The sequence below is a fragment of the Rhinolophus ferrumequinum genome, chromosome 5 (assembly GCF_004115265.2).
Source record: "Rhinolophus ferrumequinum isolate MPI-CBG mRhiFer1 chromosome 5, mRhiFer1_v1.p, whole genome shotgun sequence".
Taxonomy (NCBI): domain Eukaryota; kingdom Metazoa; phylum Chordata; class Mammalia; order Chiroptera; family Rhinolophidae; genus Rhinolophus; species Rhinolophus ferrumequinum.
The window spans coordinates 13,988,089-14,008,700 of record NC_046288.1 but is presented as its reverse complement, the minus strand read 5'-3'; the positions used below and the strand labels follow the sequence as shown (position 1 = coordinate 14,008,700).

General features: G+C 41.4%; 1 protein-coding gene across 3 annotated transcripts; it reads right to left on the bottom strand.

The window, feature by feature from the left end:
- Nucleotides 1-7,442: 7,442 nt before the first annotated feature.
- Nucleotides 7,443-18,007, bottom strand: RBM47 (RNA binding motif protein 47). 3 transcript variants are annotated; one of them, XM_033106229.1, is made up of 4 exons: nt 16,848-18,007; nt 15,765-15,971; nt 12,962-13,161; nt 7,443-8,425 (listed from the first exon to the last, which is right to left on the bottom strand). In XM_033106229.1, the coding sequence occupies exons 1-4, from the start codon at nt 17,974-17,976 to the stop codon at nt 8,195-8,197; spliced, it is 1,767 nt and encodes a 588-aa protein (XP_032962120.1). In that variant the 5' UTR covers nt 17,977-18,007; the 3' UTR covers nt 7,443-8,194. The 3 variants fall into 3 exon arrangements, with proteins under 3 accessions (XP_032962120.1, XP_032962121.1, XP_032962122.1); XM_033106230.1 differs by having other exon boundaries at nt 15,765-15,968; XM_033106231.1 differs by lacking the exon at nt 15,765-15,971.
- Between the last annotated feature and the right edge of the window lie 2,605 nt (nt 18,008-20,612).

The window sequence follows — 20,612 nt, the reverse complement described above, 5'->3', positions numbered from 1 at the left end:
ACTTGGGGGAAGTTATTAAGCCTCCTTCTGCCTCCTTGCTCTTTATCTGTAAAATGGGGATAATAGTAGTAGCTCTCTCAAGTATGAAAAAAATGACTCAGGAAAAACAAAGCTATGCTGTTAGAAGTCAGAATGGTGGTTCCCCTTGGTGAAGAGGGAATGGCTGGAAAGGGCCATAGGATAGCTTTTGGAATGCTGGTCCTGTTTTCATCTGGATGCTAATTACATGGATGTGCTCAATTTGTGAAAATTCATCCCGCTGTATGTGATAGGTGCATAATTCTGTACCTATATTATTTCTTAATAAAAAGTTTTTAAAAGTCCATGCAAACTACATGACATACAGCATTCAATTGCCATATAGTTAAGTTACTGGAGTCATTACTTTCATCTCCCACCAAGTGATCACCCTTTAAGGCTTTAACATTATCCCCAAACATAAGGAAAACGAAGAACAAAGAAAAGAAATACTAAGGACAGGCCTTGACTGGGCACCCAATGTTTTGGCTATTTGTACTTAAGGGCCGAGAAATTGTGCTAAGTAGGTTATTTTTGTTATTGTCTCCAATGTTCAGAACGCTTCCTTCTATAAATGCTAGAGCACATTTAGAATCAGTTGCACTTCTAGGATTTTTTTTGGGGGGGGCATCTTATTGGGAAAGGAGAGCTTAGGGGCCTCTCAGGAAGCTATTTACATAACACTTTGTATGTGGTCTGCCAATTAAGTTCGGGAATTCATCATAGAAAAAGTGCTACATACCTCACTGCTGAACATCACTAGTCACCTTCGAAGTACTTCCCTTGGGAAGCTCTGCACTGATTCCAGCGCCTAGTCCACCCTTCAAAGCAATTTTGGAACTCTTTTTCTGGAATGGCCATCAGAGCTGTTGTTGGATTACACTTGATGTCCTGAATGTCACCAAAATGTCTTCCTTTCAATATTTCCTTTATCTTCATGTAAAGAAAGAAGTCATTGGGGGCCAGATCAGGTGAGTAGGGAGGGTGTTCCAATACAGTTATTTGTTTACTGGCTAAAAACTCCCTCACAGACAGTGCCATGTGAGCTGGTGCATTGTCGTGATGCAAGAGCCATGAATTGTTGGCGAAAAGTTCAGGACGTCTAGCTTTTTCACGCAGCCGTTTAAGCACTTCCAAATAGTAAACTTGGCTAAATGTTTGTCCAGTTGGTACAAATTCATAATGAATAATCCCTCTGATATCAAAAGAGGTTAGCAACATCATTGCAACTAGTTCGCGAACTTAATTGTCTGATCTCGTGTAAGATTAAGTGTCAAATGACCATATTGGAATTGGGGTGCAGGTGAGGCTACCAAGACTGATAGAGACCCCATTCCCTGTTGCCACCACTGTTTGAAATTAAGGTCCTAGAAAAGGAGAGGAAAAATCCCAGCAAAACTCAATTGGCATGCCCCAGTGTTATCATAATACCATAAGCTTAAAATGTCTTGACCCAGGGCCCCCAGCAAGGTCATTTCAGGAACAACTGGACTTCAGCAACTTGTCTTACCTGCCTCAGAATGACTAAGGCCTATTTAAATCTCGTGGTTGGTTAATCATTAATGAAGATTTTTGACAAACAAAGTAGAGCAAGCCAAGAAAGAAGGGTGGCTAAAAATTAGCTCAGGAAAGGTCATATTTCTTGCAAATGCAGGGTTTGGTGTTGCTTTTGATTGTGGGTATAATTGTGTGGAATGGAGTTGGAAGGAAATACAATTCCACTGAGGAAGCCAGTGTACCCCTGAAGATTTTACTTGGGACCCTCCTCTTCCCTCAGTCATCTGCAGGACTATAGGCCTCCATCACCTTTGCTAAGAAGCCTGCCTTCATAGGGCAACCAGACAGGCGAGTGGGGCACCCTGGCCCACACGCGTAGCTGCTCTATGATTTGAGAGAAAAGGGTGGACAGTCCCAGAGGCTGGATCCTGGATCTAAAGGAAGGAAGGGGTGGGAAACTCTAAGAGTCTTGGTTGCTGCTGAAAACCTCTCCCTCACAAGATCAGGGTTGGTGGGCATCACCTGGGGTCAGGGTGGCAGAAGGGAAGGAGGTGCCCGCTAGAGAGAACACTCAAATGCACCACACTGTTGATTGCTAGACAATCCCCAAGCTTCTGCAGTTAAGATAAATGCTGGGCTCCACCATTTTCTGAAAGAAACTCAAAGTCCAAAGGAAGAATGATTTAGGATTCTTCCCACTTCCCTGTTATAGGGACCAATCCTCTTCCACAATTAACACAGGTCTGTGGACCATGTTTAATGTTGAACAGAACAAAGGTTGGGCTTCTTCACTCCACACTTTTTCTTTCTCCTTGGAGGTGGCCATACTTCTTTCAGGTACTTGAATACACCACGAGTTTCCTTCTGGACCTGGTACTTCCTCTTCCTTCTCCCTGCTCATCATTTCTTCACCCTGTAGATCTTTGCTCAGATGCCACTTCCTCCCCAAATCCCTCTTAACCCCCTGCCCAAGGCTGTGTGGGTGCCCCCTTGCATTTCATGGCACTTGCAACATTGTCTTATCATTCCAGGGAAGTTTCTGGAGGGCAGAGAGGTCAATTTTGTTATCATGGTCTCTCCAGCGCCTCATGCTGTGCTGGCACACAATTGGCATTCAATAGATGTTCATTGAATAAATGGAAGCAAAATGAATAAAAAGCCATAAAATGAAAGGCTCAGTGGAGTTAATATAGTGGAACGAAGTCACACTAATTTATAAAGGAGAAGGGAAAGAAGTGTTTCTTGAGTGGCTACAACATACCTGGCTTTTTAAAGATTAATTGACTCATCTGATTTTCATAATAACCGTATTGAGGTCAGGATTATCTCTATTTTACCAATTAAAACACTGGTACTCAGACAGGCAAGGTGTCTTTTCCAAGGTCCCATGGCTGGTAAGAAGCAAAGTTGGGGTTTCACCTCCCAGGCATCCTGACTGCAAACCCAGCCTTGTCCCACTCCACCACAATGCCTGTTCACAGAGTATTTGGGAAATTACATTTTTTCCAGGTTTATTGGTGTAAGGCAGGGGTGTCCAAACTGCAGCCCACGGGCCAACTGCGGCCCGCGATCCATTTTTTATTGGCCCGTAGCAAATTCCAAAATATATATTTACTTAAATAAACCAGGTGAGGCAATACGTACTTCACCTCGAGTGAGTGGCCCGGCTGTTTGTGTATTTTACCGAATATGGGCCTTGGTGAAAAACGTTGAAAAAAGTTTGGACACCCCTGGTGTAAGGAGTTAGGAAACAGAGGAATACTGGGTACCTAGAAGGGTTAAACTAATGAGGGAAAAGAAGAGAGAAAAGGCTATTCCCAGTCTGACAACTTAGAACTTGAAATTAGCAAAACACTTTGTGATATCTCCTGAGTCTCATCTGTTTTTAAACCTAATCTTGCCCTTGACCTTGAGTGGTCGGAGACAGGGAATGTATCAAGGCAGTGGTAGGACAAGGATAAAGTAGGTTTACCTGTATCATCCTACCCAGGAATTTTTAAAAGCTGAAGATTTTTTTTTTAAACTTTTAAATTTATTTTAAGTGTGGTTTTCCAGGACCCATCCTCTCCAAGTCAAGTAGTTGTTTCAATCTAGTTGTGGAGGGTGCAGCTCACAGTGGCGAAGGAGCGAACCGGCAACCTTGTTAAGAGCACCAAGCTCAAACCAACTGAGCTAACTGGTTGTCCCCCCCCCCCCTTTTTTCTAAAGGGTCATGGTGTCAAATGTTATTTCATCAAAACACCCAGACCACATTTTGTTTAAAAATATATATATATTCTTTTGCTATAAAGGCTGAGTGCCCAAAGGACTATAATAAAGATACCACATAATACTTGAGGTAATACACTACACATTTCTTTTAAATAATCAAGTACCCTAATGCCCTTAAAATAGGGTCCGGTAAGCTGGTAAAGTCAATTATAGCTAACAAAATACATCTTGCACAGTGTATGCTAACAGCACCTGATGAAAGTTGGATTGTCCATAGAATTATCTTTCACTAGAAAAGAAAAATTAGAACTTTGTTTTCTAACTGTTGTGACTTACAACTAAGTGCTTATGTCTACGGTCATGACAGATATTTTTGGAATAAAAAAAAAAATGGGACACCTATTCTAGTAAAGAATCAGAGGGTATAGTTGACTTTCTATGTTAGTACCTTAGCCTCCTCTATTATCTTTGGACAGCCTTATAGATAGAACTCCTTAAATCTGCCAGCGTATACATTTTTAGCAGCCACACTTAGAGCTGCTGTCTTCCACGCTGAGAGTAGGCATTTTCAGCTATTCTACCTTCAGTTCCCATCCCCCAAAGAAAGAGGTTGCCTATGAAAACACACTTTTTAGGCAACAGAAACTACACTTGTAGAGAAGGTTTTCTTTTTCTGCACTCTGAAGTAGGTCACTGGCATGACTGGTTTTATCCATTTCCAGGGTCAGTGTGCTGTTAGAATCTGGGACTTGGAGTCTGAGCAGAGATTTGGGTCCAGGTTTTACCAGCTGTGTGACCTTGGCCAGTCACAGTATCTGCCCTGCCTACTTCACTGAGTTATTGTGAGGTCCACCTGAGATTATAAGAGCCAAAGAGCCTAATGAATCATATAATCATAGCATTTATCCCCACCTGACATGCTATTTACCTGCTCCTTTTGTCTGTGTTCTCCTACTGGAATGTAAGCTGTACACGTGCAGGATTTTGTTGGTTTTGTTCATGCTGTAGCCACCACAGCACCTAGAACAAAGCCTGGCATCTAGTAGAGTGCAATGTACATTTCTGTATGATTGTTAATTCTTTTTCAATCGAACAGTGCAAGATTCTGCTTCTTGAAGTGCATCTGTACTTTTCTCCTAGAACAAGAAGGAAATCAGCAGATCTGTTGCCCTTTAAAATGCTGCCTAATGATCTGTCATCTTGGAAAGTTTCCCAGCCTCTTCTGCCTCTAAGAAGGACTTTGTCTTTTTAAGAGGAAGCAGGAAGTTAGTATTCCAAGAAATGTGGATTGGGAGGCCATACCCAGCAGCTCAAGACTAAGAAGGTAAAACCATTCATTTTAATCAATGGCAAAACCATGGGGGGCAATTTTTAGAAGTAATTCCATTGACAACCCATCACTTTCCCTTGAATCATTTGATTGGCTTTGCTGATGGATACTGCCTGAAGTTAGTGATGATCTTTAGAGAAAAGGGAAGGAAGTGTTCTGCTAACCTTGCGGTGTACTGTGAAAATGAGAAACAGAAGGCTTTGGTTCCAGATGAAGTGACCCATATTCAGGTCATCCCAGCACTTTCATAAAAAACACCAAACAACTAACTCAATGTTACATAACTGCCTCAATTTAGAGTTCTGAGTGTAAAGCTCTCGGGATCATATGCAAACTTCAGTACGGAGAATAACAGGCTTTGCCACATCCTATTCCCATCCAGATGATTTTTCTCATTAGAAAAAGAATGAACAATCCAGATTCGAGTGTTCAACCTTCAATCACCTGACCTCAAGGTGATACAGTGATAATTCACAATTTTTACTATGTACCCCGTCTTCAGCGGTAATTTCAAACCAAAAAACATGATAGCAACTTGCTGGTTTCTCCAGCTGAAAATACTGAATTAGTCGATTCCTTCTATGCTATAAGGGTTTTTCTAATTTTGTTAGGGTGGAAAAATCAGTATAAAGAAAGAAAACAATTTAAGAGAACGTCTTGAAATTGCTTTAAAGAAAGCTTTATTTACTACGTACATCCTAAGAATGTATTGTAAATGGAGCAGGCTCTAAATAAATTTAAAAGCTTTTCAAATACAAGGCAACTAAAGATATCTAAACTTCTAGCATGTTTGAAAACAGAGAACTCTAAAGCTTTTTTTTTTTACATTTATATAGTTTGTTCTTAACCCTAAAAAAAAAAAAGTTCACATTTCAAGTTATAAACTTACCTCAGTAGTGTACGTGAAATGGTTTTGAAACAGAAATAGTTAAGAGGCTCACTGATACTTAACTGGCTATGTCACCAACATTTGTCTTTAAGGTAGTTTGGTATTTGCCATGTTAAGATATCATTTTTTTCTTTTCTTTTTATTACCTTTTTTCCCCCCAAATAATTTACAGGCACATGTAAAATACAGTAAGACCGCTGGGTCAGAATCTTATCCAGTGAACCTCTGTGACAACCCTACACTGGACGGAGAGTACTTCTTTCACACAAAGTCAAGGGATGAAGATCTGATCCAAACTGCATTATGTTGGACTGCTCATTCCAACAGATTTGAGTTTGGATGAAGCTTGCTGGGTACATCATCAGGAACATTGCACAATTACTTTATGTCATTTAAGAATGATGGAAAGGAATGTTAGGAATATTTAAAGGCCTTTGCAGGCACGCAATAATTTTACACAATAAATAAATATTGCTTATATATAAAAAATTCATCCCACCTTAAGACGAGGAGGGGAAAAAGCCATTTGGGACTCTCTTAATTTAAAATTTAAAACAAAACTAAAATATGTGCTAAGGCATGATCCTATTTATTAATCTACAAATAAGAATTCAGCCACCAGCAAAAATTCCGTGAGTGGGAAGATTTTATGGATCTCTAATATGACATAAAAACACAACTGTGTTACTTGCTACCTATTGCACACCTCGCTTCCTTGACAGAGCCTTTCAAAAAATTCCAAGTTGATGTATTTCATAAAGTAGATGACAATCTTAACATTTTACTGTATTTTACATTCACTCTGTTAAACAAAAGCCTTCACACAGGCACAAAACACTGCAATACATTTACCTCCTAATAAAACAACTTTTTAATAACATTGAAATAAAAATGGTTTCATTTTGCATTGAACAATATACTATGAACTTCAGCAACATAAAACAACTAAAAAGGAGCATTAGGAGATATTTACAAACTATCTTTTAACTCCTGCAGGTCTTTTTTCCTCCTCTTGGATGTGCACGCCCCAATTCAGTTCACCTGCCACGTGCACAGCAACAGAGGAAAGCCCTGTTCAATAAACACAGTATTTCCAACACCCTTGACTACCACAGACATTCCGCATGAAACATGATAAGGCAACTAGAAGCATAACTTTCTGCAACAAGAGTCTTTGGGGACCTTGTCTACAATAACATTCATTGTCTCTACAAACTCATACTTCAAAAACAAATAAAACAAAAGCATTAGAAAAGGAATTGAAGTTTTATATGGGACAATTCAATAGCTATGCAAAGATGTCTTACGCAAACTGTTAAAATCTTGTGCTTACGCATAGTGTGCTATTGAAAATTCCTCCCCAACCAAAACAAAAAACCCCAACAAAAACCCACGAAGAAGTATAAAAGTCATCAATGTTTTCTCTATCAGTGACTCATTTGCCCTAAACTTGCCACACAGGGAGGTGGAACTGGGGATAGAAAGAGGGGAAGACTAGGGAGGAAGGAGGCAATGTGTTTAAGAGCAAAGACACGTAGAGAGCAGGGGCCCAGGGTAATGGTGGCAGGTGAGAGCTTTCCAGTGTTTGGACTCAGAAGTGTGACAAGTCTTTTCAATGTTGGCTTAAGGAGAGATCGAGTGTTTAATTTCTTTAAAAAAAATAGAACCATCGTGGATAACACACGGTAACACCGTCAACCCTTAATGCCAGCAGAAATTTTAAAATTGCACTTTCCAGTATAATTTTTAAAATAATGTTTTATGTAGTATTTTTAAAGCACTATTGTTTGTTTAAATATTGAATATATTTTTCAAAATAGTTCCCTAGCTGCTCAAGTGTGCTTTTTAATATATAGTTGATATATTATTGAAGGTACTACAAAATAGAAATCTCTGGAGTGCAGAAGTTAAGAAAATAACCTTCATACTGAAAATATATCCTTAAAAATACAAAAACAAAAACCTCTATACAAACGTACTACAGCATACAAATTTTTAAGAGATGGTATTAAGGTACGAACCTTTGTAAGTCTCTTAGAAATGTATGAACACCAGCCTGCAAAACTGAAAATAGTCTTAAAAAACTAATGGAAACTTCATGTGTATAAAATATTTCAGTATGATATTTGATTACATTCTTCACTTTCAGGTTTCATATGTGTGCTAATACAACACGTTGTTTCTTCATAAATAGTAAAGTGTTCCTTCAGTAGTAGTTTTGTGGTTTGTCTCCGCTCTGGTCATCAGAATCAGTATGTCTGGTAGACGTCATGAATGGGAACCTGAATAGCAGCAGCAGGGAAGGCCTGAGGTATATAGCCTGCGTATCCTCCATAAACGGCGGCCGCGTTCTTCTGTAGTGTGGTGATCGTGGCTGTGGCCGGAGCAGCAAATGGAACGTAACTGGCCCCGTAGATCCCGGCAGTGGGAATTCTCTGAACGTTTGGAGCCATCGTGTATACTGGAGTTATTGGGCGGCCCTGAGGAAGAGGAAAAGATTCCTTACTGATCGCTTGTAGGTACCTATCCTGTTTAGTCATCTAATTCATTCAACAACTCCAGTCATTTGTTCCACTCTCAGAGGTAAAAAGGGAGGTGTCCACTCTCAGGGTGGGGAGGTAGAAGGGTAAACAAATAACAATTATTGTTAAGTGCTGTGAGCCATTAAGCTAAGGTGGAGTTGCATCCTCAAGGCTAATTCAAATTCAACTGGTGAAAGAGAACTGGAATGCTGAGGGAAAGTTCACTTACTCTAGAATCTCCTACCCACCATTCTACTCAATCAGCACAACCCCAGAGGGACCTAGAGAAGGGAGTTGAGAATCTACCCTTTACTCAGTTGATCTCACTGTAATTAAAAATAAGTATTTTTCCTAAAATATGGCCCTAAAATACATGCCAGCTGCCTCACTCATACTTAACTGAAGACACAGGATGTTTCAAAAACAAAGAGAATAGACTGACAACATCATGGAACAAAGTATATACAGAGGGTGCCAAAAAGATGTATACACATTTTAAGAAAGGAAAACTGTATTGAAATTGTAATATTCAATATATGCTGGTAACAAAAGATGAATACACGTCACATTTGACTTCTGCAATTACAAGAGTGTTACGCCATATTCAGGCCAGGAGCAGAAACCTTATCTTAAAAGCCATCTTGTCCTTGATCCTATCTTGCTTATTCTCCTAGGGGCCTGGGCGGGCCCGGGCCCCTGGTGTGGAGCTGGAGGGCTTTAGTCATGCCCTGAGACCCTTTGTCATTGAAGGGGGACAGCCTCATTTACCCCCTCCTATAAAACTCCATACCCCTCTTTGCTGGAAGAGGTTATGATCTTTTCCCTCTGCCACAGCCTGACCTCCCACAGCTCAAACACGTCAAATAAATTCTAATGGACCAATCTTGGTCTCCCGACTCATTCCTCCAGCCTCTGGCTGTGCCTAACAAAGAGGTGCTTAAAGTGATTACTATCAGGGTCCAGATACTTCGGATTATGGCGAACTACTGCTTGAGCAACGTTGACCAAAGTGTCCACTTGTATCCATTTTTTTGGTACCCTCAGTAGATCTCCAACGGGGAAGCTTTCTTAAGCTGTGTCTTTTAAAAATTGTGATCATACACAATTTTCAACAGATAATAATGGTTTCCACCATCTCTCACCTAAGATATAACACCTAAGCTATGTAGAAATTGTTGTAAAAGCTTCGGGAAGGAACCAACTAACTTGAGGAGTTAGAGAAAGCATCTCGGAAGTGGAGACATTTGAGCTGGGTTTTGAAGGATAAGGAGGAGTTTTCACATTAGGAGGAAGTGGGAGACAAGCTACATAAGGCTGACTCACTGTAGATGCTGCCACTGACTGTAAAAGTCCCTGTTACTTCCTTCTCTCTACTGGAAAATGTAAAATACTATGTTTTCAGAGCAAATAGGCATAGAGAGAGAAGACTGTGGTTCAGTATTTCCCAAAGTATTTGCTATGAAAAGGGGATTTTTGGTAAAAGAAAACACATTTAACAAAGGATCTGGTGCACTTTATCTTCCACAGAATGCCCTGTAGCAAATGCTGCTATTGTCGCTGTATCTTAATGCATCTTCAAATAAGCAATTCAGGATATATGGAGAATCAGATTCAAAAAATTATTCCCCCCTGGATTTTTATAAAGGAGTAAGTTATCATTCCTTTACAAAATCTGCAGATCAGAGTCACAAAATTACGTTCAAAGGAATTTCATAATCTAAGAGTCATTTTTTCCAACTGTAACCAAAACAATAATTACACTAATGACAATAATAACTGAGAGATTAGGGTCTAGCAGGTACTATTCTAAGTGCCTTATTTGTATGACGTTATTGAGTCATCCACCACCAATGAAGCTGGCACTATGAGTACATGGAGGTTCAGATGTGTTAAAGGACTTGTACAAGGTGACACAGCTTTTAAGCTGTGGGATGTGTGACTCCGGAATCTGCACTGTTAGCCTACATTATCTTGCCTCCTACCGCCTATAACAATGAATATCTCATGGGCAACACTTGACAACCGGAGAGAGAAGCTTCGGAGCTGGGAAGACTGTGGCTCACAGCAAGACACAATCTTTTCCGAATGTGTGGACATATATTTATTTAATGACAAAGGCACAAAGGGAGGAAATCGCAGAGAAGACATCTGAGAGTAACCTTTGCATATGCTACAATCCAGCCCAACACTGGGCTCAGAGATGGGTGGGGTTGCGTGTGGGGAATTAGGGGAGGGGCAGAGAAAAAGACCTGCTTTCCCTTCTTTCAAACAGGAATGGCTAACTTTGCTCTACTTATACCACAGATTTGTTGTGAAGATTGAGAAAACTTTGAGAAATCAATGTGAAAAAACAACTGCCTCCACCAATAAATATTTTCTGTGTTACTTATAAAGGCTATTTGAAATCTTGGCTATAATATGGCTAACCAGGAACATCCTTGAGCACCTATGAGACAGGGGATGACTGAGGGTGTTCCACAGGAAGGTTCTGGAAGCTGTACTGGGAAATGATTTCTAGTGTGGTTCCACTCAGAAAGGTGTTCTATTCACCAATCACTGGGGCATAAAATGCTCCTTCATCTGTTGCAATTTGGCAGAGAATACAGAGGGGGCAGAGGACTGAACATGGCAGAGAACGAAGGTCAGAGAACTCAGAGGCAGGATGCAGAGTACTTGGACTGGAGGGGCAGCACCCAAGCCACACACGCGCAAAGAAGCCATCCCCAGGTTAAATAAGTAAGCGGCACCAGGCATTCTGCAGAATATGCAGGAGGGAAAAAATCTCCAAAGTAAGCAATTGATAAGGACTGTACATTGAAAAATTCATAAGCAAAGACTTTGAATAAAGACCATGATGGTGAGACATCCAGAGCAGAGTGACATAAAATAGAAACAGTCTGCTATTCTGAAGAGGACTGTGAGGCCTGTAATTTGGACCTAATCAGAACTGATGCTACATGCCAATGACAAAAGTTGATGAGTTTCTCAACAAGGAGGAATTAGAAATATTACCAGAATTGCAGCAAGTATTGCTTGTAGGTAAACTATAGATATTTACAGTCTACAAGTAATAACTACACTTTGCTGTCATTCTACAGTGTGAGTCATTTACAACCTATTCCTTTTTTGGCTTCAGGAAGTCCTGAGTTAAAGAACGATCACAGTATGACATACTGATGGATGAATTAACTCTAACCTTTCTGAATAATGCAGTCAAGATTGGTACTCACATGGGCAAACACAACTAACAGACCTACTGCGGTCAGTGCTCACTAGCCTGGCTCTGTTTCAGCATCACTAAAGAGCTTGTACAAAACACGGATTCCAGAACCCCAGTTCAGTTCTGTGAATTGAAATCTTCTGGGGTTTGAGTCTAAGAATCTGTTTTTTAAACACGTTCCCTGGATAACTTTTATCCAATTAGAAAAGGGTCCCCGGGCCTGAGTATTTGTGCCTGTTGATTGATAAAGTATTTGAGATTCACTGCCTCACAAAGAACAGCTTTAACAAGATTTTTTTTCTGTTTTGATGAAGGACTTGTCACTTCTAGGTATTCCCTATGAGCTATGCACTAAAGATACAAAGAAATGTAAGACATAGCTGTTGGTCTGGAAAAGTTTCATTGTAAGTGGGGTGACAGAACGTATTGGTAGTCATATGCCAAGTCAACATGTAGATAATGATAAGTACAGGAGAGACGATGTCTTAGGTTAGGTGGTTGGGAAAAATTCTACATAAGAGATGAGACAAAAGAAACCCTAGATAAGAGAACACTTGAGCAAAGGTGGGGAAGGAGGCTGGAATAGTGAGATTAGAATGGGAGATGTGGTAACAGTTGGATATGGTTGGAGGAGGGGATGAAGGGCAGATTTTACAGTTTCGTGTATCTGCTTCTCTGCAACTATTTCTCTCCATGCACAAACTTACTTGTATATATAAGTATACAAATACTATATATATATATATATATATATTCACACACATACATACTAAGAGACGGGGAGAAGAAAGAGAGAGAGAGAGAACTTAAAAAAAATCTTCATTGAATTGCAATTTGAATGGGAAAATGGGAACTATCTCCCTGGACTTTTGTGTGTCCGTGCTAAAACAATAAAAAGAAGAGTTACAATTACCCACTGTCATAAAACATATAGTCCGTACAATATGATGACACTGAGAAATTACATGTCATTTTTGCATATTGCTTCCCATCTTTAATACAGTGATAATATTAGTGTATTTATTATTTAAAAATTTTTAAATAAATTTTTAAATATTCTAAATAAATTTTTAATAGATTTTAAAAATTTATTCTTTAAAAACCTTTCTGTCCTGTCATGATTTATATTAAAGTTTTTTTCTGTCACCCAATCCCATAGTTTTAACAGAGAGCTCAGCACAGAGTAAATTCTCCTGCTGAATATGAAATGAATCCATGATAGAAAGAGGCCAAGCCTCACACACAAATTACAATGACCGCACCATGAAGTCTACCTGGAAAGGTGGTGGCGTTGACACAGTGGGAATGACGGCGGCAGCGGCGGCGGCAGCGGCGGCAGCACTGGCCGGGTCTGTCTGCACAGCGATGGGGCTAATCATGTGCTCCATTGCGTGGATTTTGCCATCTTCTATCATTTTAGGAGCTGGCGCTGCCTGAAACATGGAATACTGGGCCCCAATGGCAGGGATGGCCACTGTAAGAGACAAGTAACAGGGAAACACAGGTCAGGCATTTTCAGTCACTGAGGAAGATCCATCACTTTCCCAATGATATTTTTGAAAACCAAGTTGGGTAGTCGTGGGCTTCTCCCTGCTAATGTATGCTCTCTGAGTACAGGTAAAGAGGTGCTACCCAAGAGGGAGAGAGGGGAGGTGGTGGGTACTCTTGTCTTTCAAATAGAACCTTGTCTTTCAAATAGAACCATGTGGGTCAGGTGGAGGCTCCCAATAGATCATCACAGAAGGAAAGTCTAGAGTTAGGTTTCGGCACCAACATTTCCCACTGCTTCTAGAGAAAGATCTCATTTTGAATCTTACTCTTGATGTCCTACAGAACAAGAAAGGGCCTTCAAACAAAGAAAACAGTCTCAGAATAATAAGTGCGATCAGAGGCTTGAGGCTCAACAAGTTGAGAGTAAGCCCGCCTGTTCCTTCTTCTCACACACCTCAGTCATTACCAGACCTACTGCCCTTTTCACTTTCACCATGTTTTAAGAAACAGGTGATGTGGAGGGTTTCATTCTGAGAACTCAGACGTCTGTGTACATCTTCCCCACCCTGTGTTTCAGATTTCAACATTACTGATTCACGGAAAAATACAGAATAAAAAGACGGAAAATTCCCTAATTTTCTAATGTCCACTCATACTAGTGAAGCAGTAATGACTAGTTTTTTGATGTGACCTGCCAATTCAAAGAAGGTGTTTCTGTGAGTCTAGTCCAAAGGGCTCATTCCAACCAGGGATTCAGACAGATAGCAGTTATTGAATGTCAATGTATAATAAAGAGAGGTAAAAATGAAAAAATACTAGCCCTGATTTGGGGGAGTTTGTGTTAGTGCATGGTGTGTGTATGTGTTGAAAGGATAAGCAAGAATATGAAATGCATACACAAAATATCCTTTCATTTATGTTCTTTCCTCCAACTGTAGGTATATTTATTCTAATAAAAGCTTATTTGATTTAAGGGAAAGAGACAGATTTAACTCTAGGCTCAACAATGGCATGGCCATTCAATAAAATATACCTAAAACCGTAACCAGATCTTTTACCTTTCTTTCCAACCATATGGTCTTGTGCCCAGATACTTCACCACTGTCCTGGTGCTTTTCTTAAAATAAAAAGCTCTAATTTTCTGGATGAATCAGAAATAGAGGCCAACGGGATGGGGCCCAGAGAAGGTTATGAGGTATAGTTACAGTGGGATTGTACTGAGTAACTCTGGATTGCTCTGGCTATCACCTCACAGGAATTTCTACCTCAGGCCCCAGGACACAACCAGTAGCTTAAAGATGGTTTAAGCGACTGCAACTTGACAACAGGAGTCCCTTTCCCAACAAGCAAAAGTGAGAACTCCTGTCTCCAGGCTGTTTTATGAAATTACAGAGAGATATGGGATCTTGCTTATACTACCAATGGCATTTATAAGGAAATCCAGTCTAAGGAGTTCCTTCCTTCTCACTCACTTAACTGCAGAAAGTTTTCATAGGCAAAACCAAACAAAAACAAAAACAACTTATTATCACTAGATTAATTCAAAAAAAAGCTCTATGGGAAAATGCTTTGAAGCCCTTTGTGGCCAATGCAAACCTACGCCTCAAATGCACCAATTCCTTGACTGTTTTAAGGAACAGCATACAAAGAAAGAGCATACAAATCCTCAACCAGGAGAAAATCAGAGTAACTGAGCTTCAAAGTGAGGATATTCTCGAAGAGCTCTTCAACCTACCCTCCATGAAACCAGGAAGAGGTGTGGAGGAAGATCACTCTGATTACCCACAGCTGGATTTTTTGTGTGTGTGTGGAAGCTTGTGTGGGTGTGCTAATCAGGCGTTTGTGTTACACTCACACTGAGGAGTTAAATAAAGTTCCTTGCAGGTTAGGATCAGGAAGAAGACCTGTTTCACCAAAGGGCACTGACAACGTTAGCAAACTGGTTTGTGAGGCCTGGAGGTGAAGTCAAGTTCAAGGCCCCTGGTATGAATTACTTGAGCACCCCTACCCTCAATCTACTGATTCAGCAAGAGGAGGAAATGAGTGCTGGGAATTAGAATCCAGACAATTAGCAGTTGCAAAAGCTTTCACCGCTGCCTGGTTCACAGGCATTCTGGTTTGTTAAGACTATGACAAGGGTAAGTAGTGCTATTTGCTCTCAGAGGGGAATTTTCTACAACTCTCAGAATGGCAATAAGCTCCACCCTCTAGCTTCTAATGACTGGGGCAGAAATAGGCTTGAGTAAGGAAGACAGTTTTTAACTGGTAGAAGATACAGAAGAGCCTCATATTCTTCCAACTCTGCCGACTCAGTCATAGATTGAGAAAAAGCCCAACATTTGGTGACATCCATTTGAAAAACCCACTACTAGAAAATCTGAGTTGAGCGTGGTCAGAACTAGATCATCCTTTTACGTTCCAGATGAGAAAGGCCAGAAGGCCACATTCTTTGCCTAATCTCTGGCTGCCTATGAGAAGAAGAACCCATGTGCAGATGAACGAGCACGAGGTAGGTTTGGGGTCACTTTAAAGAGAGGGTTGGGGTTTAGGCTGAATGGATGCATTCTCATTCTGGTTTATACTGACCTGTACCAGGTTTAATGGCAACTGGATTGACAGTAGAGATTTCCAAATTCGGTACAAGTTCATATCCTTTTTCTTGCTGCTTTCCTTTCCCTTCATGATATCGGCTATATATACCACGGCCAGCAGAATATCCCCCGAGGTAGGAACCCCTGGGCCCCGGGGCTCTGTTGCCAGCTGCACCTCGACCCCGGCCTCTTATGCTGCCTGCTTATAATAACAATACAAAAAAATGATGAGCAACCAACAGTGACAGTACAGGAGGCAGACCTTAACTGAAGGCTCTCGGCATTTAGGTGTTTGCCCCAAGTTTAAGTTGCAGGGGGCTACACATCTTTGTTCTTCAATGAGCAGGTAAAGATGCTTCAAACATTCTATTCTAGCCCAGATTTGCATCATAGGCATGTATGCTTGATGCAAGAGATGAACTTGCAGAGTGAGTTCCTAGGATTGCAACTGCAATTTCAATAAAGAAAAACCTTTACAGATTGTATAAAAGTTAGAACTGAAAGTGGATCTGGTGGTTCACCTTCCTCATTTTATGCGTGAGAAAACAGGCTTAGGGAGGTTGAAGAGACTGACTGAAGTCACAGAGCCAATTATTCTGAGAGCAGGACCCAGAACCTGGGTATTTTGTTTCCCAGTATAACGCTTAGTTTCATTGTACGCTAGCCAATGATTTAAAAACAAAAAAAAAAACCCCAAACCAACAACAGTGTGCCCCCTACTCTCCAATATTCTAAAGATATAATTTCACAAGTAGGTTTTAACCTAAGTACCTAGAGACTAGCCCCCAATTGGGTAGATCCTAAAAGGGCACCATACAAGAAGAGCTTACATAATACCCCCATGATTTTACTGTTCACCCCATGCATAAGAACGACCTGAATCTCTCTCAGTGCTATACAGGTGAATGCCTTTAGTGCCAGCAAATAACAGAAGACAGAACTGACACCCAAACAAGGGTGGGTGGGTAGGGGGTGAGCGTCTACCAGCTCTGTCAATTACAGCCACAACACCTCTGTCACTGCCTGCCTAGAAGATGTGGCTCTCAGGGGCCTACCCAGGACAACTGCCCCCACTAACCTTTCACGAAGTAGTCCCTGTTGGGCCCGATGAGCGCGTTGTAGGGGTAGCCGTAGTAAGCCAGCGTGTAGGGGTCGCAAGAGTACACGTAGCTGGGCTGCTGCACCGTTGCCACCTCGGCTGTGCCGCCACCCTTGGCCGCCTTCTGGTAGCGGGAGTACTGCTCCTTGTCCACGGGCTTGGCCAGCGTCACCTCGAGGCATGAGCCCTCCAGCTCAGTGCCATTGAGGTTGTTCATGGCATGCACGGCGTCCTCGCGGCTGGCAAAGTGCACGAAGGCGTAGTCGCGGATCTTCTTGACACGCTCCACGCAGCCCGGGTTGAACTGGCCGAAGATCTTCTTGATGGTGTCCTCGGTGGTCTCGATCATGAGGTTCCGCACGTACAGGATCTTCACGGTCTCCATCACATCCTCATCCACGTCGATCTCGGGCTCGGCCCAGTCCACGGCGATCTGGTGGCCCCACAACTGGATGCGGCCAGGCATGAGCTTGCGGCGCGCCATGGCGGCGGCGCGGTGGCTCTCATACTCCACGAAGGCAAAGCCGCGGTTCTTCATCTTGTCGGCCGCGCTGGCGTAGACGATCACGTCGAGCACGCCCTCCGTGACCTTGGAGATTTCCTCCAGGATCTCCTCGCGCTTCTTCATCTTGGGGATGCCTCCGATGAAGAGGCGGCAGTTGTCCACGCTGCAGCACACACCAAGCAGGCGTCCCGGGCGGATCTCGTAGTTGTTGAGCTCGCGCACAGCGCGCTTGGCCTCGTTCTTGTGGCAATACATGACGAAGGCATAGCCGCGGTTCTTGCCGTCGAAGTCCATCATGAGGCGCAGCTCGTAGATGCGGCCCACGGTCTCGAACACGGGCACCAGCTCGTCCTCGTACACGTCGCGCGGGATCTTGCCCACAAAGACCTCGCAGCCGCGCTGTGGGTGCGGGCCCTCCCAGCCGGGGGGCGGGCCGCCGTATTTGCGCTGCCCGTTCTCCTGCACCATGCTGTAGCCTGTGCGCTCCAGCAGTGCCAGCAGCGCCGCCTCGTTGGGCGCGCCCGCCACGCCCTCCGGCACCTTCGCCGAGGACGCAGCGCCCGAGTCGCTGCTCATGGCTGCGGTGGAATCCTCTGCGGTCATAATGTCAAAGGCATCCACGGCTTGCGGAAACCTGGAGGAGACAGAGGGAGGGTGAGTGTGGAATCTGCACGGAGTTGAGTCAGGCCTTGACTCCTCCCACCCCCTTTTTGTTGAAGACATCCAAGACTCATACTTGACCGTTCGATAGTTAAAAGAGAAGTCAGAGGGAGACGGCTCTGGAAACGCAGCACCTCTAAAATAGTCTAAATTAGTCAAGTTGTTTTGCAGGAAAAACCAGAAGTGACGAAGGAAAAAAAATCAGAATGAGCAAGTACTTCCGCTTAATCGGTACCCCAACAGCTTTGAAGCATGGGGAACTTGCTGTAATTGTCAGTGAAAACCTCATGTTCTTGCAGCATATGGCAACATCTTTTTGCTCAATTCCTGCACTGTCCACTCACATTGATTACTTTTTAGTTATACTAGCATTTTTCCCCATTTATTTCGTTGGCAGACAAAGCCTCTTCCTTTGCTTTTTTTTTTAAAGACAGTTTTTTCCCCTTACTAATGGAAATAGAACAATATACTTACACTGTTAAGGAAAATTTTGAGTTGTTATTACACAAGACAGATACAGAGCTGCGTGCTGAAGCTTTTTACAAGGAAGAAATGGAACATACACACTGCCCAGGACTAGGCCTAGGAGCTATGGTAAAGAGCAGCTAAGTCTTGTTTTTGTGGTGCCATTCAAGCAGAATTCTTGGTATGAACTATTCATGGATTTAGAATCAGTCCACAGAGACACTGAGTTCAAACAGGGAACTTGTGAAGCAGCAACTACCTGGTAAACCATACTATAGTTTTCAGAGAAGTGTCACATGCATTATCTTATTTGATCTTCTTAATTGCCTTACGTGGTAAGTAATATTATCATTAGTTCCAATTTGTCTATGGGGAAGTAGGCTCAGAGAGGTTGAGTAAATTGCCCATTTCACACAGCAAGTTATCAGCTTGTAACAGAACTTGATTCCAAGTTGTCTGGCTCCAGATTCTCAGAGCTGTGCATTAGAACATTCCGTGATGATGGAAAAGCTGTCACTAGCCACGTGTGGCTACTGAGTACTTGAAATGGGGCTAATATGACTGATGAACTAAGTTTTTCATTTTACTTGATTTTAACTAATTTAAAATTAAACGGCCACATATGACAGTACAGGTCTAAGCTGTGCCACCTTCACCTATACAGCTCAGGGCTCTGTGGAAATGATTTTAAATCATACAATACAGTGATCACTAGGAGCTGGTACTGGGCTTTTGTAATGAAAAGCTCTGATTGGCCTTTTAAAAAATGAAGTTTTATTTCTATTTTATTTCTATTTTTCTATTTTTCCTTGAAAGTATTCAAGTAAATTTTACGGACAATTAAGTAAAGAATAAATCATTCCTAATTCTGCTACCTAGTGATAGCCAAAATGAAACTTTCCCATCTTTTTAAAAATGGGTTTTTTTGAGGGCATGGGTGGAGCTTGGCTTCCAACAACCTCTCTGAGCCTACTTCCCCATAGACAAATTGGAACTAATGATAATATTACTTATATCCTGCTGCTTTACTTCATTTTATAAGCATTCCTTCGTGGTCTTAAAACTCTTTGTAAAAATATAATTTTTCACGGCTGCATAAGGTTTCATCATTTAACTAGAACCTAGAGCATCATTTATTTTTAATATTTACCACTAGGAATTGTATCCAAGAGTATTAAGGGAAATTTGAAGGATAGTTAAATTCATCAAAAGAAAAAACAAATCAAATTATAGTGACACAACAATCTGAGATGCTTATCTGCCAGTTGGCAAAGTCAATACTTCTCTGGTTTACCTGCTGTGACATCAAGAGGCAGTATAGTTTAGTGGGGAATTGTGGCCTCTGGAGCCACACTCCATGGTTGTATGTGAATCCTAGCTCTAAGACTTCCTACTTGTATGACCTGGAGCAAGGATACTTAGCTGCTCCATGCCTCAGCTTCCCATCTGTAAAATGGGAATGATGAGGAGGATTAATATTAAGTTTAGAGGAGTGAGTTAATACATACAAAGCATGTTGAACTACACCAAGAACATTGTAAATGCTCAGGAAATGTCAATTATTATCTTTCATACAAACTTCTGGGTAAAACTTCGGACGAATTCTTTCAATTTGAGAGTAATTTTGACACTTTCTCAGTTCCTTAAAAATATGTTTGATATGGTTTCAATTCTTATTTTTAAATTTTCTTTGCTATTCAAGTGCTTGAAAGCTGGTTTGACAACATTATCCAGTTATAAAGTACTTTTTTCTAGTCCAAATTTGAAAATGATATATTCCTTCCTGTAGTTTCAAGTTGAAACAAAAATTTCAATATCAGATTTGAATATGAAGATCTTTTCCTCCTTCCAAATGGAAGGTAAGGATATATAGTCTTAAGAATACTATTTGTACAAACACATATGTATTTATAATCTGTGCCTGGGAAGGAAATGCTAGGTACATATGTAAGCATGTATGAGGCAATTCAAGATCTTACATGTTGTATTACATAAAACATTGACTAAAGTTCAAAGGAATAGACTTTATTGCTCTGCTGAGATATGTGCAGTTACTTTTATTTTCCTAATTGTACTCTGAAATTACCACTTTACACACAAAAAAAGTCTTATCA